Here is a 19,660-nt window from a genome sequence, read left to right on the forward strand (position 1 = left end):
TGGGAAGAATATCACTCAGCAATTCAAGCAATTCCGTAAAACTAGCATCGGTCCAACCATTTCTTGCCTTCAAATTCATTAGTTTCAATACGGTTGTCAATCTTGTGTAATCATCTTTGCACCCCGGGTATAAAGGTGTCTCTGCATCACTACACAAAGTTTCAAAGGTGGAAGAAAACTGTGTAGAGGATTCAGACCTTATATCACGAAACATATCCAAAATTCTATCACCAAAGTCTTCATTCACAACCTTTTCATTTGTAGACAGTGTAGTCTTTCTAATTTCTCCATGCCATATCCAATTTGTATATCTCAAATTTATCCCATCACAGATAAGATGCTCTTTTATCTCAGAAATACTCCGTCGACTATTGTTTAAACATTTGACACAAGGACAATAGTACAATCCATCTCTTTTACTAGGGGCATTTCTCTGAGCAAACTCAAAAAACTTTTCAACCCCATCCTTATATTCCTTGCTAATTCTCTTAGCTTTCATCCAACTACGATCCATTGTTCTACAGATTATTTAAACACTTTACTATCAATCAAAATTCATAACAAAGAAAAAAAACACAAAATAACAAACAGATTATTTATTACTAAATTCTTATATTTATTACAAGAAAATTACCAAAAATTCAAAATAAATATCAAAAAATAATAAAAAAATTTAAAAACTTCACAACTAGTCAACTCCAAACATTTAAACATGTTTCTAATACAGTATATAAGAAGGAATTAAGGTTTTCTCACATCCAATACCCACCAATCAACATCAATCCACAGTTCAACCACATAAAAAATGCAAAATAAACAACACAAGCCAATCATAATGTAAAACTAATTAACCCGTTTCATATATAACAGATTTTCATGGCCAAAATATTCAATAAAACAAGAAAAATTGAAAAGAATGAAAGAAGAGGATACTCACAGAGAGAAGAGAAGACTCAAACGCGAAGTGAGGGCTTCGAACGGCAGCAACAGTGGCAAACGGCGGCAGACGCACCACAAGCTCAATGCAGGAGTTTCAACGGTGGGATAGTGTAGGGTATGACCGGTTTTCGGTGGTGGGACGGAGGGGACCGCGGCTGAGCAAGAATGAGGCGAAATGAGAGGTGTTCGAACGGCGGCGGACGGCGGCAAGGCACCACAAGCTCAATGGAGGAGTTTAAATGGTGGGATAGTGGCGGAAATGGCCGGTAATGGCAGTTTTTCGGTGGTAGGGCAGAGGGGGACCAAGGCGCATTGAAGAAATGAGAAAGAAAGTGAAGAGAGTCGAGCGGCCGCAGGTTAAAGAACACACTTTCCACGGCGGTTTTTAAGAAAACCGCCGTGGAAAGTTCAGCCATTCTTCATTTTATTTACAAAAATGCCACCGCCTTTTTTTCCACGTCGTTTTTCTGCTTAACCGCCGTTATTTTGCGACGTTAAAAGTCTTTTTTCTAGTAGTGATTAACGCATTTCTATGTGCTTGCAATTTTTCATTTGGAGTAAGTTTTATATTTTCATATCCTCCAACAGTTTTACCAATAGGACGGAACATAATGCTTGCTATGGATGAAGCATGTTGAGGGCAATCATCAACTCAAGGCAAACGGTTGTATGATGTCTTGATATCATCAAAATACATTGAGCAAAAATTAGAGACATCATCCCCTAAATATCTTTCTGCTATCGAACCCTTTGACCAAGCTTTATTTCTAACATAAGATTTTAATTTACCTAAAAACCTTAGAGAATAATTTAAAAAATGAATATAAATTAAGTAACATTATGTAAATAAAAAGTGTAATTAATTGAGAGTGCAAGATTATAAATAAAGTTAAAAAAATTTATACCTTTCCATAGGATACATCCAATGATATTAGGCTAGGCCACCTAGTTCGGCTTTATGAAAAAGGTGAATAGTAAGGTGAACCATGACAGTGAAAAATAATGGAGGAAAAATCATTTCCATGTGACATAAGGTATGAATGATTTTTTACTATAGCTGGTCCAACCCTTTAGTAGTCAAAACTTTTGAACATAACTTTTTGAAAAATGTTCAGAGCTCAACTGGGACTGTTGATACATTATGAAGCAATGTACTCTTTATTGCTAAAGGCAAAAATTGTTGCATAAAAATATGTGAATCATGACTTTTGAACCTTGTAAGCTTTCGAGCTTGCAAATCAACACGTCTTGAAATATTGCTTAAATATCCATTTGGAACTGTGATATTGTTCAACATCCTCAAGAAGATATCCTTATTCTATTTCATCAATGTGAATTTAGCTGGCTGAAACTTACCATTTTCATTTGGCCAATGATCTTCATAAACTCCGCTAGTTGTAAATCTTTGGTGATCCTCCAATTCCCAAGGTCATTAAGAAATGTGTATATGACATTATCGCACACATTTCTTTTCAATATACATAAAATCAAGATAATGCCGTAACAAATTATCTTTCCAATAAGGAAGTCAGTTGTTGTGAAAGTCCCCCATGATCTTCTGCCAATTCCTTTATCATCTCATTTTTTTCAAACTCAATATCAACATCATGTAGTTGGTGAAATATATCCTCACTAGTCAGAGTCGTAGGAGGACCTCTTTTTTCTTGTTTTCCATCAAAGCGATTATGTTGCAACCTAAATCTGTGTGTTTGATTAAGGAATTGTCTATGTCCCATGAAGCACCATTTTCGACTATGCAGAAGTTGAATGGACTGCCTGTATGCACATTCCAACCAGATAATGTTCCTAATCCAGGAAAGTCGCTGATTGTCTATATAAGTGATGCATGTAAGTTAAAAAGTTTTTTTTCCCCGTAAGAGTCATATGTTTGTATTCCAGAAGTCCATAATTCTTGTAATTCATTAATCAATTGCTGCAAGTAAATGTCAATGTCATTTCCCAGCGCTCCCCTTCTAGGAATAATCATGGACAATGTGAAGGAGCTTTGTTTTATGCACATCCAAGATGGAAAGTTGTATGGAATCAAGACAACAAGCCAAATACTATGATTGCTACTGAGATTCTCGAATGGATTAAACCCATCAGTTGATAAAGCAAGACGCATATTTCTTGGGTCAGCCGTAAAATCTGAAAATTTCAAATCAAAAGTTTTCCATGCCTCTGAATCTCGCGGATGTCTTAACCTGCCTGAGTGTTCTTCTTAACATTGTGACATCTCACATGCTTTGCTGTCTTGGATGATATATATATAGTTGTTGTACCACAGCTTTAGAGGGAACTATCTTAGAATCTTTGCAAGTTTCATTTTCTTTTTTTTTTCCCCCTTTTTTGCATTGGCTTCCACTAGAGGCTTGACATTGTTTACAAGTCTCTTGGTCTGCATCATCTTCCCAATACAACATGCAATCATTTGGACATACATCAATTTTATTGTAATTCAACCCCAACTTGTTGATAACTTTTTTTTTGCCTCACAGAATGAATTCGAAATATCTACATTGATAAATGCATCACTCAGTAATTCAAGTAACATCGACGCTGTCTTATCAATAATTCCACACAAACACTTGATGTGATACAATTTAATAAAAAAAGACAACTTAGAATATTTTGCACCTGTGAATAAAATTTTTTTCCCATCATTTATAATATAATTTATTAAAGTGAATAATTAATTAAAGAATATTTGTACCTAGAAATAAGGTTTTTCTCCATCATTCATCAACTCAAAAAAACCTCTAGCGTCTTCATTTCTTGTGAACTCCGGATCTAGACCTTGAACCTCATGTTCTTGTAAGTTGTCTCCATGCATCCCAAAAGCATCACGCACTACATCATTGATAGGATTAGGATCTTGTACATGCATTGTTGCCTGAGAATTTGCCAAAGGCAAATTATTGCTTCTTTCGCCATGCATCACCCAAAATATATATCCTAAGGGGAAGGGTTTAAATACTAAGTGCTCCCTAACTACCACCCTTGCATGCCACTTCCTAAAGTTGCACTTAAGATGAAAGAATCTAAGTCGGCTAAATATTGTGGTAAAGTTTGAGGCATACATATCTATGATTTATCCATTGCTCTGGAAACTCTATGGAAGTTGAAAGCTGAAAATGTAATGAGTATGGAAGGAAATTTATAGATTCACAAAATTGGAATTTCCAGCACTTTTTACAAAGAACCGCTACAAATTCCAACAGATTAAAAATTTGCAGCTATTTTTTTTTTATAATACCTGCAAATTTTGAACATGTGTAGCGGTTTTTAGTAGTTTTTACAAAGAACCGCTGCAAATTCCAATAGATTAAAAATTTGCAGCTGTTTTTTTTTAATAATAGTTGCAAATTCTAAACATTTGCAACGGTTTTTAAAAACCACTACAAATTCAAAATTTGAAAATGATAAGTTTGTAACAATTTTGATTTTGCATTGGTTTTTGTGAAAACCATTGTAAATTACGATGCAGTATTTTTTTAATCTAAACCATGTTTTTATTTTTTTCTTGACAACTTATGTTAATACTCCTCTAATCTTTAATATAAGACCTATTAAACTAATTTAAGGAAGTTAGGTAAGTTAGTTAATTATAAGAAATATGACATGTTTTTCCTAAAACACTATAATCATCTTTCATAATATCTTCTCCCTCTCTTCTACTTAATTATGGTTGAGGGAGTATCCATAGGAGTAATTTAAAAAAATTGATAAATATAAGAAATAAATATTATATTTAGGATCAAAATTAACTCAATAATTAGGTTCTATATTAAGAACTAGAGGATTTTTTTTTCCAAAATATATTACTAAATTAGTCATAAATAAACTGGACATAACCAAACATTAGTTGCTCCCTCATTTGCTGCAGGTCAAAATCATTACGAGCATTTGAGCCCACCCCTCGTGGTGTCCCAGATGGAGACTGGGATGATAAAGCCTAGCCTCTACACCTACCATAACTCTTGTTGGGCTTGGCACTAAAACCAAGGCCGTGAACTCAACCAAGATGCTCAGGTTGATCTAGAGCCACCTTGAGGGAAGCCGTTGCATCCACTAAGCCTTGCAACTCGAGAATTTTAGTATGGTAATGCTTAATTTTTCCTTGTCAAAGTATATAAAATTATATTAGTAATTAAAATGTTGATTCAAAAATAATAAATAATAATAACAAAAAATAATATAGTACTTACAATAACGTTCTCATCAGCTTGCTAGATGGGAGTGCCATCGCTACCCCTGTGAATTTCAATATATAGATCACTATAATCAACCTATTGTATACAACTGCCCTCTCGTATTCTTTCACGTATCGACCATTTTTTTAGGGGCATAGTTTTTTTGCTCTTCCATCACAGCAAATCTTTCATGTAACATCAAAATAAAACAAAATTTACATTTATTTTTACATTAAATATAATATTTGAACATGATAAATAATATTTGCAGTTACATTATTTACCTTTAAAATGTTAGTCCAAATCAAGTTCTTCCTGTTCGTTTCCTTCTTGTGCCAGTTCTCATAGTCTATGGGAAAATTTACATAGTTATTTCCCAACTTAGCATGATATTTGTTAAAAATAGTGCCACCAAGACCAATTGGCTAGTCCATCCTTTCATCCCACTCTACAAGTATACTATGGTATGGGTCCAACACATATACTTGTCACATGACCAATGTGACCTCATAGATATGTCTTTTAGGGCCTGTAAAATTAAAAACCACAATTACATTAAATAAATAATAATTGAAAATATAATAAATTTGACGTATGGATAATCTGAATGTGAAATCCCCTCCCCTGTGCAGTAGAATGGCAAGGGATATTCCACTCCCTCTCCGCATTTTCATCATTAAAACTCTCTACTTGTCTTATCATCTCTGCATCAAAACCATTTAAATCTAAATTGATATCTATGCTCTGCCCGTCATTGTTATCACCATGGGGTAACAATTGAGTTTTCTTGTCTCTAGTTAATTCTAAAGAAGTCTAAGATAGCTTCCATTGCTGGTTATTGGTTCATTTTCATAAAGTGAGATGTAGTCGTACTAGGGAAAGGTCCTCTAAAGTAATCCCTAAAGTACCGCTTTAATGGGCAAACAGCCCAACCCTTGGAACACACTATAGCCCCAAGTGGCGAAGAGTCGACATCAAGGTGCCAAACCTTCCCATCGATTAGAGCTCTTGGGGAAGATCAACTTGTTATCCCTAAAGTAACTTTTATTTGTTGAGCAATAGCCCTTCTACTCGACACCATCGGATCACTAAGGCCAACTTTCATCCCTGCTCGACAAGTAGGTCTTGTAGTCAAGCTCCCTTCTGCTTGTGCACTCGAGGGCCAATCTCTGTCTTGCTTGAGGAAACCTTCGCACGCCTCCGTTACCTTTTGGGAGGCCTTTACCCCATAGAAACTATCTACCTGAGACTGTCCCTTGGCCCGCAGATCCTAGCATAAGGTTAGAATTCTAGCTCTTCCAGAGTGGTATCTCGCTAATGGCTCAGGCCCCCCCCGAAAGTGGGCCTTCTTCACCCTCCACCTAAGCTGCACAGAAAAGGCCCAAAGCCAATCCCAAGGAACAGTGAAGCTTCATAGGGTCTTTCTGTCTAGGTGTAGGTAGTTCGCATCTTCACAGACATGTCTATTTCACCAAGCCTCTCTCGGAGGCAGTGCCCAGATTGTCACGCCTTTCGTGTGAGTGGGAACTTACCCGACAAGGAATTTAAGAATGTTGTTAATTTCATAAGGATTGTAGTGACCTATGGAGAAGCCTTAAACATAAGATGAAATATCTAGAAGCTTCCTTTCCTTCATTAGGAGCGAAAAGGGGGAAAAAAGTTAGTAGAGCTATTCAAAATGTGAACCATTCAAAATCAAATGTAGGAGGTCCAAATTTAAAATTTTTGTAGTTATAATTTTTTTAATGATAAATTTATTTTTCTTAAGAAGTGTTAGTTTTAAGAACATATTTATTTTAAATTTAATATTTAGTAAAATAAAAAATTATTCAAATTATTAAAAATTTAAACGGAACTAAAACATCCAAATTAATTTATATGATCCAGATTAACATTAACATAGAATGTGCTCTCAGCCTAAAGCATATTGTTCCCTTTTTTTTTTTTTAATACCAGCAAAGCATATTATTCCAATGACCCACCAATTGGGAGCGAATTAAATCTATTATCAATGTTCAGAAAGCCAAGTCATTACGATATAGTGACATGCTAGCTATAGATATCACATCAGTTTACCGGTTTACCTAGTAGACTTCGTATTTTTGTCATCCCATTACTTTTGCCTTTTGTTCTTTGTCTAATTTTTCAATCTTTTTGCTCAAAAATAAAAGTGTCATTATTAAATTAAACTTTTTTGGGTTAATTTAATTTTTGATCCCTTAAGTTTGTCTCAATTTTGATTTTGGTTCTTTAAATTTTAAACTATAAATTTTGACATCTCAAGTTTGTTTCCATTTAAAATATTGACTCTTATAATTTAATAAAATTCTAAACCACTTTATCCTTTGAAGATTAAAATCTATATTTTAAAACTGACCAAAGACTATATTAATCATTTTTCCTATACATCTATGCTCATGCAACACATGGATCTTCATTTTAACAAAAGTACATACATGTATAAACAAAAATTCTAGTGTTATTTTTTAATAAAAAATTGGAACATGATTTGGTAATAGTTGGGTTGTGAAAAAGACTGAACTTGTTTTTCTTCAATAACTTCTGTTTTTAAATATGTGTGGCGCAGATCAACTTAATTGAGAAAATCACAGTACTGATAAGGTATTCGTCAAAGTTCTATAGTTCACAACTTGTTCATAGGATTGAGGACCGATTAATGAGAAGACTGAATAATTGCACAATGCGACGGAAAAGGTGGTCCAGCCGTCTCAATAGACCGGCGAAAATTCCACATTTTTGCCGATATCTTTTCCTCCTCCACTAAAGTCACAGTCTAAGTGAAACTAAATAGTTCTATATACAATATATTATATGGGCTATCATCCTTCACACCACTCCGTAACCCATTTTCTTCCTCAATTTTGGATAATAATCATGTTCTTTATGGGATTCGACAAAAAAGCTTGGTCTTTACTTGCTTTATTCATTGCATGTTCGTTCTCTTCTACTCTTACGGTCTGTGCCTTGGATTCCATTACATCTTCTGCGTTGATCCAAGAACCTCAAACAATAAGCTCAAGGAATGACATGTTCACGTTGGGATTCTTCAGTCCTCAAAATTCCACCAATCGTTACGTGGGAATTTGGTACATGTCCAAATCCTCTATTGTTTGGGTTGCTAACAAAAACAACCCAATACCAGATTCTTCTGGGATTCTCACAATATCAGAAAATGGCAATCTTGTCGTTTTGGATGGGCAAAAGCAGGTTGTTTGGTCAACAAATGTCTCCCATATTGCATCAAATTCCAGAGCTCAACTCCTAGATTCTGGCAACCTCGTCCTTGCAGATGGAAGTCCACGAGCATATATGTGGCAAAGCTTCCTACATCCTAGTAATACATTATTACAAGGCATGAAATTGATTGCTTACAGAAAAACAGGCAAGACAGTGAAACTTACATCATGGAAAAGTCCATCTGATCCATCTGATGGAAGATTTTCTTTTGCTCTTGAAATCGGAAATGTGACTGAAATATTCCTGAGGGAAGGAACTCGTCCTAGATGGCGCAGTGGTCCTTGGAACGGCTTCGACTTTCTTGGGATAGCCAGGCTAATTTCACGTAACCCAAAAGATGGGATTCTGATGGAAGAAGACGAAGACAGTTCTAGGTTGTCTTTATATATGCACAATTTTACCGTGGCTTATACTTTGGTTCCTCAAGGTCAATTAGAGCGAAGACGTTGGAATTCCCAGACACATACATGGGAACTTGTGAGGTCATTACGATCTTCAGAGTGTGATGTTTATGGCAAATGTGGCCAATTTGGGATTTGCGATTCGCAGAGCTCCCCAATCTGTAGCTGCCTGAGGGGCTTTGAACCAAAGAGCAAAGAAGAATGGGCAAGGCAGAATTGGACCAGTGGGTGTGTGAGAAGAGTAGCACTTCAGTGTGAAAGAAGCACAAATGATTCTCAAGATAGCAAAATAGATGGGTTTTTTATGGTGAAGAGTGTGAAAATTCCAGATGATGCTCAGGTGTTAGCTACTTATGATGGGCATCCTGCTGCAGACTGTCAAACTTCATGCCTCAAGAATTGCTCTTGTAAAGCTTATGCCTTTGAAAGAAACCTTGGCTGTATGATTTGGACTGCAGATTTAGTTGACATACAAAGCTTCTCATATGGAGGACTCGACTTTTACATACGTTTAGCCTACTCAGAACTAGGTATGTATTTTTATTTCAAGAAACCTCTACAGTACACTCATGTAAGATCTGGCACCACTTTAAACTTCATCTAACCATGATCTATCTTGCTATTTGGCTGCTTATACATTACTACATCCTCTCCTTAATATTATTAAGACCCAGTTAATTAATTAATTTGGAAAGACTAAGAAAATTGCTAAAATTGCTTTACCCTATTTTGGTATGAGGTAAATGGTTGGCAAGCAAGGGAAAAAAAAAATTAATAAGCTCGATTTATAAAATTGAAGAAGCGTGGTTTAATTAATTTTTATTGCTCTTTTGTCTCACATATTTTTTTATTAAAATTGTAAAACTTTGCTTCTTTCCTTTTTTAAATTGGGCTCTTTGAAATTTTTTCTCCCCTCATATCCCTTCCATTTCCCTCATACCAAACGGATATAAGTATATATTTATCATTTTTCTCAAAATTAATTTATCCTACTTATAAATTGATATATAACTTAATGATACACGTAAATATTTTAGAAAAATCATGTAACATGCGCTATAATTAAATAATTTAGTAACTTCATTAATCTCTCCAAATTAATTAATTTGGTCTTATATTAAGAATCAAAGGTAATATATCATATTATATATCCTTGTGAATGATGTTACTTCATTGTTTATTTTCAATCTATATTGATCTTAAGCTCTCATTAGATGTATGTGGGGCAATTTTCTTTCAAGAAGTCAATGCAAGTAGTGTGGTGCCTACTGCTAAATGAGTTCAATATTATGATAAAAACTTGGGAGCTTTATTTTATTTTATTATACATGTTAACGTCTTTGGATCGGATGACAATATATTTGGCATCTTTTGAACTTATTGTCAGAAAATGAAAGCTCTCTGAACTTTCTTCTTTTCCTTGAAACAGGCACTGGCAGGAGGAAAATAACGAAACCCATTATAATAGCAGTTTTGGTAGGAACAATTCTCATTACTGCATCTGCATATTTCTTGTGGAAAAAACGCTCAAAGAGAAAAGGTTATTTTCACCTTTACTTTGAAAGTTCATTCAAGGGTTCAGTGATCTTGTTTTTAATTATTTTGATGGGATTCAATGTTAACTATATAATCTTGGACAAATTCTCAAACATTTGTGTTTCGTCATTTTGATAGAGAATATGTGACAACTTCATGTAGTTAACTCATTGCTCTAGCAACCTGGTATTATATTGACAATATACGTTTTTTGAGGAAATGAAATGGGAAAAAATGTGTTAAACACAGGAGAAACGCAGACTCATGACAATAGGAGTATGACTTTGAAGCAAGTCCATATTCCAGAGCTATTATTGTTTGATTACACAAAGCTGGCAACTGCAACAAACAACTTTGACACAGCAAATAAACTTGGACAGGGTGGTTTCGGTCCAGTTTACCAGGTTATTTTCATTCTTCCATTTAAAATTTATTATCATGCTTCAGTTCATAAGAAATTAGCTTTTTATAATCATTTTATTTCAGGGAAGGTTGGAAGATGGGAAAGAAATAGCTGTAAAAAGACTATCAAAATTGTCTAGACAGGGTATGGAAGAATTTATAAATGAAGTGGAGCTGATTTCTGGGCTTCAACACCGAAACCTTGTTAAACTTCTTGGCTATTGCGTTGAAGAACAAGAAATATTGGTTTATGAATACATGCCAAACAAAAGTTTGGATTTATATATCTTCGGTTAGTGCACATCTTCCATGCTTCATTATGAATAAATTGAATATTTCAATGTCTAAAGAAATACGAGTTTAGATACTTCAGCTCATTTTACAAGATGTTATTACTTTGTTGACATTTCTAGAAGTGCTTCCCTTGTTTCCAAGTACATAAGTGTCTTGTAGAGTAATAGTTACGGTACAAGTAGTTAACAAGTCACAAACATATAATGGTCAGCTAGCATGCCAAATACTACCATCATTTTCTATCATATTGTAGGAGGGCAATGAAAAGTCTTATTATGAACTTTTGCCTCATCACTTGTATGTTTTGCAGATCCAAAGCACCAAAATGTATTCGATTGGGGGAAGCGCTTCAACATAATTGAGGGAATAGCTAGGGGGTTACTTTATCTTCACAGAGATTCAAGATTAAAAATTATACATAGAGATTTGAAAGCAAGTAACATATTATTAGATGAAAAGATGAATCCAAAAATATCAGATTTTGGAATGGCTAAACTTTATAAAGGTAATGCAGATCATGCAAATACTGAAAGAATTGTTGGAACATAGTAAGTGCTTCATTTTCTTTCCTATTATAACAAAAGTAATAGCATATTGAGAGCTCAAAAGTGTAGTGTTTAATTGTAGTGGCTACATTTCTCCCGAATATGCAACCGAAGGACTCTATTCAGAGAAATCTGATAATTTTAGCTTTGGTGTTCTACTACTAGAAATTATTAGTGGAAGAAAAAACACTAACTTCAATGAAGACGCAGAATCTTTTACACTTTTAGGATTGGTAAGCCTCTTCTTTCTTGGAAAAACACTAAAATGCCTTGTGCTATTGAATGTAACATCAAATTAATTAAAGTTTAACCCTTGACAATTTTTGTTCTTAATTTGTAGGCATGGAAATTATGGATGGATGCCAATATTACACCTCTAATAGATCCACATATATATCACCCAAGGTTTCATAAGGATATATTGAGGTGCGTACATATAGGTCTTCTATGTGTACAAGAACTTGCAAAAGACAGACCAACTATGGCATGTGTCATGTCAATGCTTCAAAGTGAGAATATGGATATTCCTCCTCCAAGCCAACCAGCATTTATCCTCAGACAATCCATGCCCTGTACTACAAGGAAAACTTATGATAATGATGAGTTTGGTTCCATCAATAGTTTAACATTCTCAAAATTTGAGGGAAGATAAAGATCAAGGATTTGTGATGTTTCTGTTTCATGTGAACGATGTAAAATATGTTTACTCATTTGATATATACTGAGATCAAGAAGGAAACTCTAAACTTTTCTTCTCCAAGAAATTTGTACCTTGTTTGTCCAAAAACTTCAATATATATTATGTTTTTTTTTTCTTTCGGACCAGAGACTGCAGGGAAAACCATCTAACGTGGGTGGTACCCAACAGCCCATATATATATATATATATATATATATAATGTATTGAATGAATATTTGTGGTCATTCATGTTCCCTCGTTTGAATGCTAAAGTGTAAATAAATGCAAGATGTGATGATGTGTTGTTTACGATCGTTATCTCTCTATTCATACACCTTTGAGAATTAGATCCTTCTTAATCCTAGGAACGTGCTTATTAAAATGCGCCCAAGTAACTTAAATTGTGTAAGATATAGCTACTATGGTTGCTTTCAGGTGAGTTTGGAAAAACGGTTTATTATTAGTGGGTATGCAAGTTTTATTACATAGAAAAAGCCATAGTAAGGAAATCACATTTTGATGGGAAGTTATTAAAGGATAATACAATATACAGATTATTTTGCTTTGATTGGACCTTTTTTATGATATTTTTGGTTAGGATTTAAACTTTCTGAATGCATGTACGTATAGCAACCATTTTGCAATTTTCAATACATGTTCATATCACAAAAACAAATTGTCTGATGTTGGACAGAAGATTATTTTGTAAGAAAAATGAGCTAGCTCCCTGAAGTAACTTGCGGCTTTTGAAAGCTCATATGTTTATGGGTGAATTACATTTGATAACAAATACTCCCTTTGGGCGTATAGATAAGAAACAAATGATAGTCAAATTTTTAAGGGACAAGGTCTAATTTTGACCCCAAAATTTTTGCTCAGAAGCTTTGGGTATCTAAAAGTTTTTTTTTTTTGGAGCAATATTGTCCTTCAAGTTACGAAAATGTAGCAACATCACCCCACTTGTTAGCAAAGTCAATTTTGACTGTTAGCTGACTCCATTATGCTAAGGTGGCTCTACCACATCATCCACAGCTAAGCAGAAAAGTAGCTTGTGTAGCAATGAAAAACTCTTTATGCAGTTGCTTTCTAAGGTACTGTCATCATCATGGCCTCAAGAAGAAAAGAGAATTTCTGAATAATTGTTTCTAGCTAACTAGCAGGATGAATATGATTCTTCCAGGTATTGGTTTCTATGTCAAAAAAGAGTTCCATCATCTTGCACATCAGGGATGTTGACAAGATTTTCCTCTAATCAGAGCAACTGTATAATTTGTTTAATGATATGCGGGAGGAACTTCCAGGGCCAGTGTTGATGCTTCGTTCCAAGATCGCGGTCCAAACCGAAAAACCTGGTAAGGCATGCAAAATTTGTATCCGAATATTATTTGAAGACCAGATGCATAAGGAAAATGGAACTATTAACAAAATTATTTGCTGAAAAAGTGAGATATGTGTGTGTGTGTGTGTGTTCTATTTCATCATAAAGCTTCATTTGGTAATGAATTGAGAATATCAGTAAACAACTAAAAACCAGAGTTAGTTTGGAAAAGCAGAAAAATAAAGACCAATGTTTTATTTGAGAACCCTAAACATATGTTTATCATCTTTTTATTCATTAAATGATCAATGTAGGAGTCTAATGCATTTGTTTTAAAATTGTGTTTTGAAATTTAAAAAGAATTATGGCCAAGTGGGACAAAATATATATTAATCCGTGTTCTCTAAAGTGATAATATTATTTGTTAATACAACAGTTGTGTTGCCTGTGACTATAGGAAATCTCCCACCATGGGTTGTGCCGTCTCACAAAGAGAATAAATGTTCAAAAGTTGATGAAAGGCTCACAGCATTATTCCCTTACATCATTAAGATCAAGCCACCAGAAGATGAAAATGATCTTGAAGAATGGAAAGCCCAGCTGGAAGAGAACAAGAAAACAATTAGGTCTCGAGATAATAGAAACCACATTGCTGATGTACTAGCAGAAAATGATGTTGAATGTAGAGACTTGAATTCAATCAGCCATGAAGACACAAGGATACTAAGTAAACATATCAAAGAAATTGTGTTATGTGCAATATCTTACTACTTGATGAATACCAGGATCTAGAATATCGGAATCAAAAGCTTGTTATATCATCTGAGAGGTAAGAATGTGGACCGGTTGTTTATTTGTTCAAGGAAAACATGTTCTAGTGGCTAATCTTGGGATTTCACAGTTTGTGCCATGGTTTGGATTTGTTTCGCAAAAAGAAAAGCAGTGACAAGGGAAAGAAGCAAGAGACTAGTGGAAAGAAGCAAGAAACTAGTGGAAAGAAGGTACGTTTACATTCACACTCACGAGTGAGAGCAAAATAGATCAGGACAATATCTTCCAAAGAATAAAAAAAGATTACATGGATGACGAAAGACTAATATTCTAAATTTATGCAATAGGACTCAGCTAGTTGAGAGTGCAATTATGCATGAAAGGAGCGCTTAACCAACATTGTACGTGGTTACTTCATTCTGGTATTTCAATTTTGGTTTAATTTTGTGCCGGCAGGAAGTTCGTCCCGACAATCAGCATGAGAAGCATATAAGAGAAGAACTTATCCCCGGGAATGAGAGACATGTCACATTCTCAGATATTGGTGCACTGGAAGAAATTAAGGAATCACTACAAGAGCTAGTCATGCTTCCATTTTGAAGGCCAGAGCTCTTCAAAAGTGGGCTTCTTAAGCCTTGTCGAGGTATATTGCTTTTTGGACCTCCAGGTACTGGAAAAACAATGCTTGCAAAGGCAATTGCAAATGAAGCAGGAGCTTGTTTCATCAATGTCTCCATGTCTACCATCACATCAAAGTGGTTTGGAGAATCTGAGAAGCATGTCCGAGCTCTGTTCTCTCTAGCTGCCATGGTTTCTCTGACTATCATTTTCATTGATGAGGTTGATAGCTTGCTCGGGTGTCGAGCAAGGTGTGGAGAGCAAGAGGCTACGAGGAGGATTAAGAATGAATTCATGACCCACTGGGATGGATTCTGGTTCTTGCTGCAACCAATAGGCCATTCGACCTTGATGATGCAATCATAAGGCGATTTGAGCATGAACCTTATTAGTAGTTAAGTACTCATAAGGAAACAGAAAGATTAGTTTTCAATAAGTTAAATTTTTAGCCTTCAAATGATCAAGACGTTACACATAACATACCAGTGACGCGCTCCGGGGTACTTTCTATTTTTTCCCAAAACTTCAGGTAAAACTTCTAATCTCTAACCATTCTTAGTTTTATGAGTCCTTGATTTGTGCTTGTCCAATTTGTTTCTTGCATGGATAATTAAGTCTCAGTTTCAATTTTGCATGAGTAAGCTGTAGACACTCTATAAAGCATCCCTTGGAAAATTAATTCTAGCTTAATCTCTTAGTAACATTGTTGAATAATTCAATTTTTGAATCCACATTGTTTCGATTTTGGGATTGATATCTTCATGACTTTCAATGTTGAGCAGAATCAAGGTTGGTCTTCCATCAGTTGAGACTAGGGAGATTATCTTGAAAACTCTGCTAAGTAGGGAAAATACTGAAAATTTAGACTTGAAGGAGATTGCAGTCATGACAGAGGGATATACTGGAAGCGACCTCAAGGTTTTTTAGTTTTGTCTTTCCTTTTCATACTGTGATTCTACTTTACTGCTTACAATATTTGGTTATCATCTCGTGACACTTAATTTCTTTTGAATAGAATTTGTGCATGCTGCTGCTTATCGACCTGTTGGGGAGCTAATAAAACAGGAGACGTTGAAGGCTTTGGTAATATTGCTAACCAAACTTGACGATGTTGGCTGTTACACCATGTCAATGTGCCCTCTCATTCTAATTATCATCCTTTAGCCGATTAGCATAAAATTTTTCTTATTTAAGGAGAAGAATAAAGAAAACGCTGAAGGCTAAAACTCAAAAGCTGCTTCAAGTGCCAAAGAGGATACAAAAGAGAGAGTAATTTCCTTGACTTAAAACATCATTTCACCTCACCTTCTCAACTTAATCATTATCTTTAAGCTGACTAAGCCAACATAAAATTTTGTCTTAATTTAGGACAAGAATAAGAAAGATGCGGAAGGCCAAAGCCCAGAAGTTGCTTCAAGTGCTAAGGAAGACAAAGAAGAGCCAGTAATTACTTTGAGGCCTATAAACATCGAAGACATGATTCAGGCTAAGAATCAGGTAGGGTTAACTTAAAACCCCTCACAATTTATATTGATGACTGTGATCTTTGCTTAATTAAGGCCTATACGTTTTCTTTTACTTCTCTTCAACCATTGTGGGAAAATACTTGCTATAAATGGATGTTTGTGTAAATAATATAGGGCTGGTTATGCTCTTAGTGTTCATTAATAATACCATTTGATCTTGATTGAATATTCGACTAACACATGTCCTTAGTCTATTGATTTTGGTACTCCTCTGGTTCTAAATATAAGACCCATTTTATAGTATAATTTACAATATAAAATGGGTCTCATATTTAGAACCGGAGGAGTAACTTTTTAGTTTTCTCTCTCTTGCACCGTTGTGAGAAAATACTTACAACAGGTTAAGATTTCAGCCCATAGTCTAACCTGCCTAAATTATTAGGTAAGCCTGAGATTGCTACAAGAGATCATATATTTGTTGGATGTCCTTTCTTCATTGCCCTTGAAAAAGCTTACTCATTTATCAATGACACAAGTAAAAGAATCTAAATCTTAAATTTGCCCACAGATTCCTGTGAGTTTTGATGCTCACGGGTTAATTATGCATGAGTTGAAGCAGTGGAATGAGCTGTACGGAGAACGAGGTTCGCGGTAGAAATATCACTTAAATGAATTTCAGTTGGAGCAACTTTTAGTAGGAGAATGGTTTACCGTAAAAATAAAACCTAGTTATATGTCTTTCAGTTGATATCCTTCTATGATATCATCGGATTAACTTTTATTAAAGCAAGACATTGTCATTTTGAGGCCTATGCTTGGAGGGCAGTTCCAAGACACCATCACTGCTCAAGACTCATGATGAGAAATGAAAAGTAAGCTTGAGATATATCTTCTGGTTGTTTGTGCATGTGAGCCTTTAAACGCATTTAATAGTTTGATCTTGTTAGGCTTCAAAGTAGAAAGCATTGCCCCAAATGAAATTAAAATCTCTGTTGTGATCCCAAATCTTTTTGGGAAATCTCTGCATTAGAAAAGGGGAAAGAGATTATGCTTCTTTTGAATGGAGACATGACTGATTGTTGAATCACTTGGGAAAAGAATATCAAGGCCTCTAAGGCATATTTGCATACAATACATAAACGAGAGAGGATGTATAAAAGCCTGAGAAACTTGTATTCACACGTCCTATTGGATTTCTTCCTTCAATTCCCACATGAATGTTCCATTTACTTGTAGATTAATATCTCTTCATTTAAATACTACTCATTTCAAGATTATATATGATTGTTTTATATATTTCAATTAAATTATATCATTTTAATTATAGTTGGGTTAATTCCAATTCAACTATAATTGATCAATACCTCCATCATTGGTCCAACTTTTAGGGTTGCCGAAACCTCCTCAAAGCTATATAATTGTGAACCCAAAGCATTTGTAGATTTTGTGCCAACAACACAACAGCCAGTCTGCTAAGACTTTTTTTTTTGGACACAGGTCTGCTAAGTTTGTTTGGTTAATTTTGTTTTCCCTCTTTTGGAATCCTCTCTCTAATGACAAATATGATGCCTGAGAAATGATGAATCTAGATCCCTAGCCTTATACTTGGCAATATCCATTTTCGCCTCACATAAAATAAGAATTCATGTTTTTAATTTGAAGAATAACCATAAGAGAAGATAAAACTAAACATAGGGGCAACACGTCCCATTATATTTCAATCCAAATCTTTCTGCAAATCAAAGAGACTTGCAAGTCACTAATTGCACTACAAATTAAACTAGATTAAAGATAGGAGGTACTATATTATTTGAGTATTCTTGGAAAAATTCTTAGGCGCATCACTAAATTTTATGTTTGTCGTGATGAAGCTTCAGAGTAATGAAACGGGCAAGATACAAGGCTGCCACATGATTCTAATACAATAGTGGCTAAATATGAGAGGAAGAGTTGGCCCAAAAAAATATATAAGGGGAAGAAAACAAGTAGTGCAAGCTATATATATACTCTCCTTCCAGTCTTAAATATAAGATTTATTTTATAGTATAAATTACACTATAAAATAAGTTATATAGAATATATATTTATAGACACGCCTACGTGTGTGTATAAAAAGGATCTAACAATCAAAGAAAAAACAGGAGGAAGTTGCGGTGAAACTTGTCTCATAAAGGGACAAAATAAAAAAACAACAAAACAGAGTAACCAGCATACCTTCTCTCTAGAAGACAAGCTCTTAAATACGCTTTAGCTTAGAGTGCTTAGACTTTTCTCTCTCTTGGGATTCGTGCAACTTGAAAATATGACTGACTCAGGACAACAGAAGGTCCCACCCGACTGACCACCTGCCGACGACCAAAATGAAAGGAAGGAAAAGAAGATTGCGGAAATACCTCAAGAAATAATGGATGACAGGATGGAAGAGAAATCTAAGGAGGGTAATATTAAAGCTAATGAAAACGGGAAGACAAAGAGGAATGGTGAAAGTAATAAAAATGCATCAACTCCTTTCCATCGCACTAGAGCTCTTTCTTACCGCGAGTCACTTATGGGTTTTAATGGTGTTGCAAATGGTGATTATCCTATGGAGGATGATGATTTATTCAATGCTAATAAGGAAATGTTTTGGAAACTACCAGAGGGGTCAGAAGAGGTTCAACGATTAATGGGGGTTTACCCGGTCGTTCCTATTACCTAGGAGGAGTATAATGAATGGTGTGAGCCTTGGAACTACTCTCTTATAATCACGGTGCTGGGCAGGAGATTCAACCTTTATGTGCTGAAAAATTATTTAAAGAAAATATGGGGGTTCCAAACTTTTGACTTGATTAACATCCCAAACAATTATTTCATAGTTAAATTTATAGATCCAGAACATTGGCGAGCTCAATATCGAAGAGTACTATGCAATGGCCCCTAGGTAGTTAAACAACACAGTGTTTTAGTCCAAAGGTGGACTCCATATTTCAATGCTTACCGAAACCCCCTTGGACGAGTAGCCACCTGGGTTCGAATACCGGACGTTCCTTTGCATTGTTATAATAATAGATTTATCTCATGGCTTGGAGATAGAATTGGGAAGACCCTGAAAGTTGACATCAACACATTGGCAGATTTTCAGGTGCAAAACTCAAAAGTTAAAAGGGGAAAATACACTAGAAGCTGCGTGGAATTGAATTTACAGAAACCACCGGTACCAAAGATTATCGCCGCTGGTGAGATATTCAAGGTTGAGTACGA

At 35.0% G+C, this 19,660-nt stretch overlaps 1 protein-coding gene and 1 pseudogene across 1 annotated transcript; both read left to right on the top strand.

Moving 5' to 3' along the window:
• Nucleotides 1-8,027: 8,027 nt before the first annotated feature.
• LOC114749983 (G-type lectin S-receptor-like serine/threonine-protein kinase SD1-13) lies at nucleotides 8,028-11,992 on the top strand. Its single transcript, XM_028938530.1, has 7 exons — nucleotides 8,028-9,321; nucleotides 10,221-10,331; nucleotides 10,577-10,731; nucleotides 10,814-11,021; nucleotides 11,334-11,528; nucleotides 11,651-11,801; nucleotides 11,909-11,992. The coding sequence occupies exons 1-6, from the start codon at nucleotides 8,028-8,030 to the stop codon at nucleotides 11,731-11,733; spliced, it is 2,046 nt and encodes a 681-aa protein (XP_028794363.1). The 3' UTR covers nucleotides 11,734-11,801; nucleotides 11,909-11,992.
• A 57-nt stretch (nucleotides 11,993-12,049) lies between these two features.
• Nucleotides 12,050-17,075, top strand: LOC114749984 (suppressor protein of bem1/bed5 double mutants-like; annotated as a pseudogene).
• The last annotated feature ends 2,585 nt before the right edge of the window (nucleotides 17,076-19,660 follow it).

The sequence above is a fragment of the Neltuma alba genome, unplaced genomic scaffold, assembly GCF_004799145.2.
Source record: "Neltuma alba isolate B1F8T4 unplaced genomic scaffold, ASM479914v2 tig00006256_pilon, whole genome shotgun sequence".
Lineage (NCBI taxonomy): Eukaryota > Viridiplantae > Streptophyta > Magnoliopsida > Fabales > Fabaceae > Neltuma > Neltuma alba.

Excerpts from the sequence above, each read along its gene's own strand:
- LOC114749983 (XM_028938530.1), top strand. The coding sequence starts at position 8,028 with ATGTTCTTTATGGGATTCGACAAAAAAGCTTGGTCTTTACTTGCTTTA. Across the intron at positions 10,332-10,576 it reads AAAACGCTCAAAGAGAAAAG|GAGAAACGCAGACTCATGAC; the intron begins GTTATTTTCACC and ends TGTTAAACACAG. Across the intron at positions 11,529-11,650 it reads AATGGCTAAACTTTATAAAG|TGGCTACATTTCTCCCGAAT; the intron begins GTAATGCAGATC and ends GTTTAATTGTAG.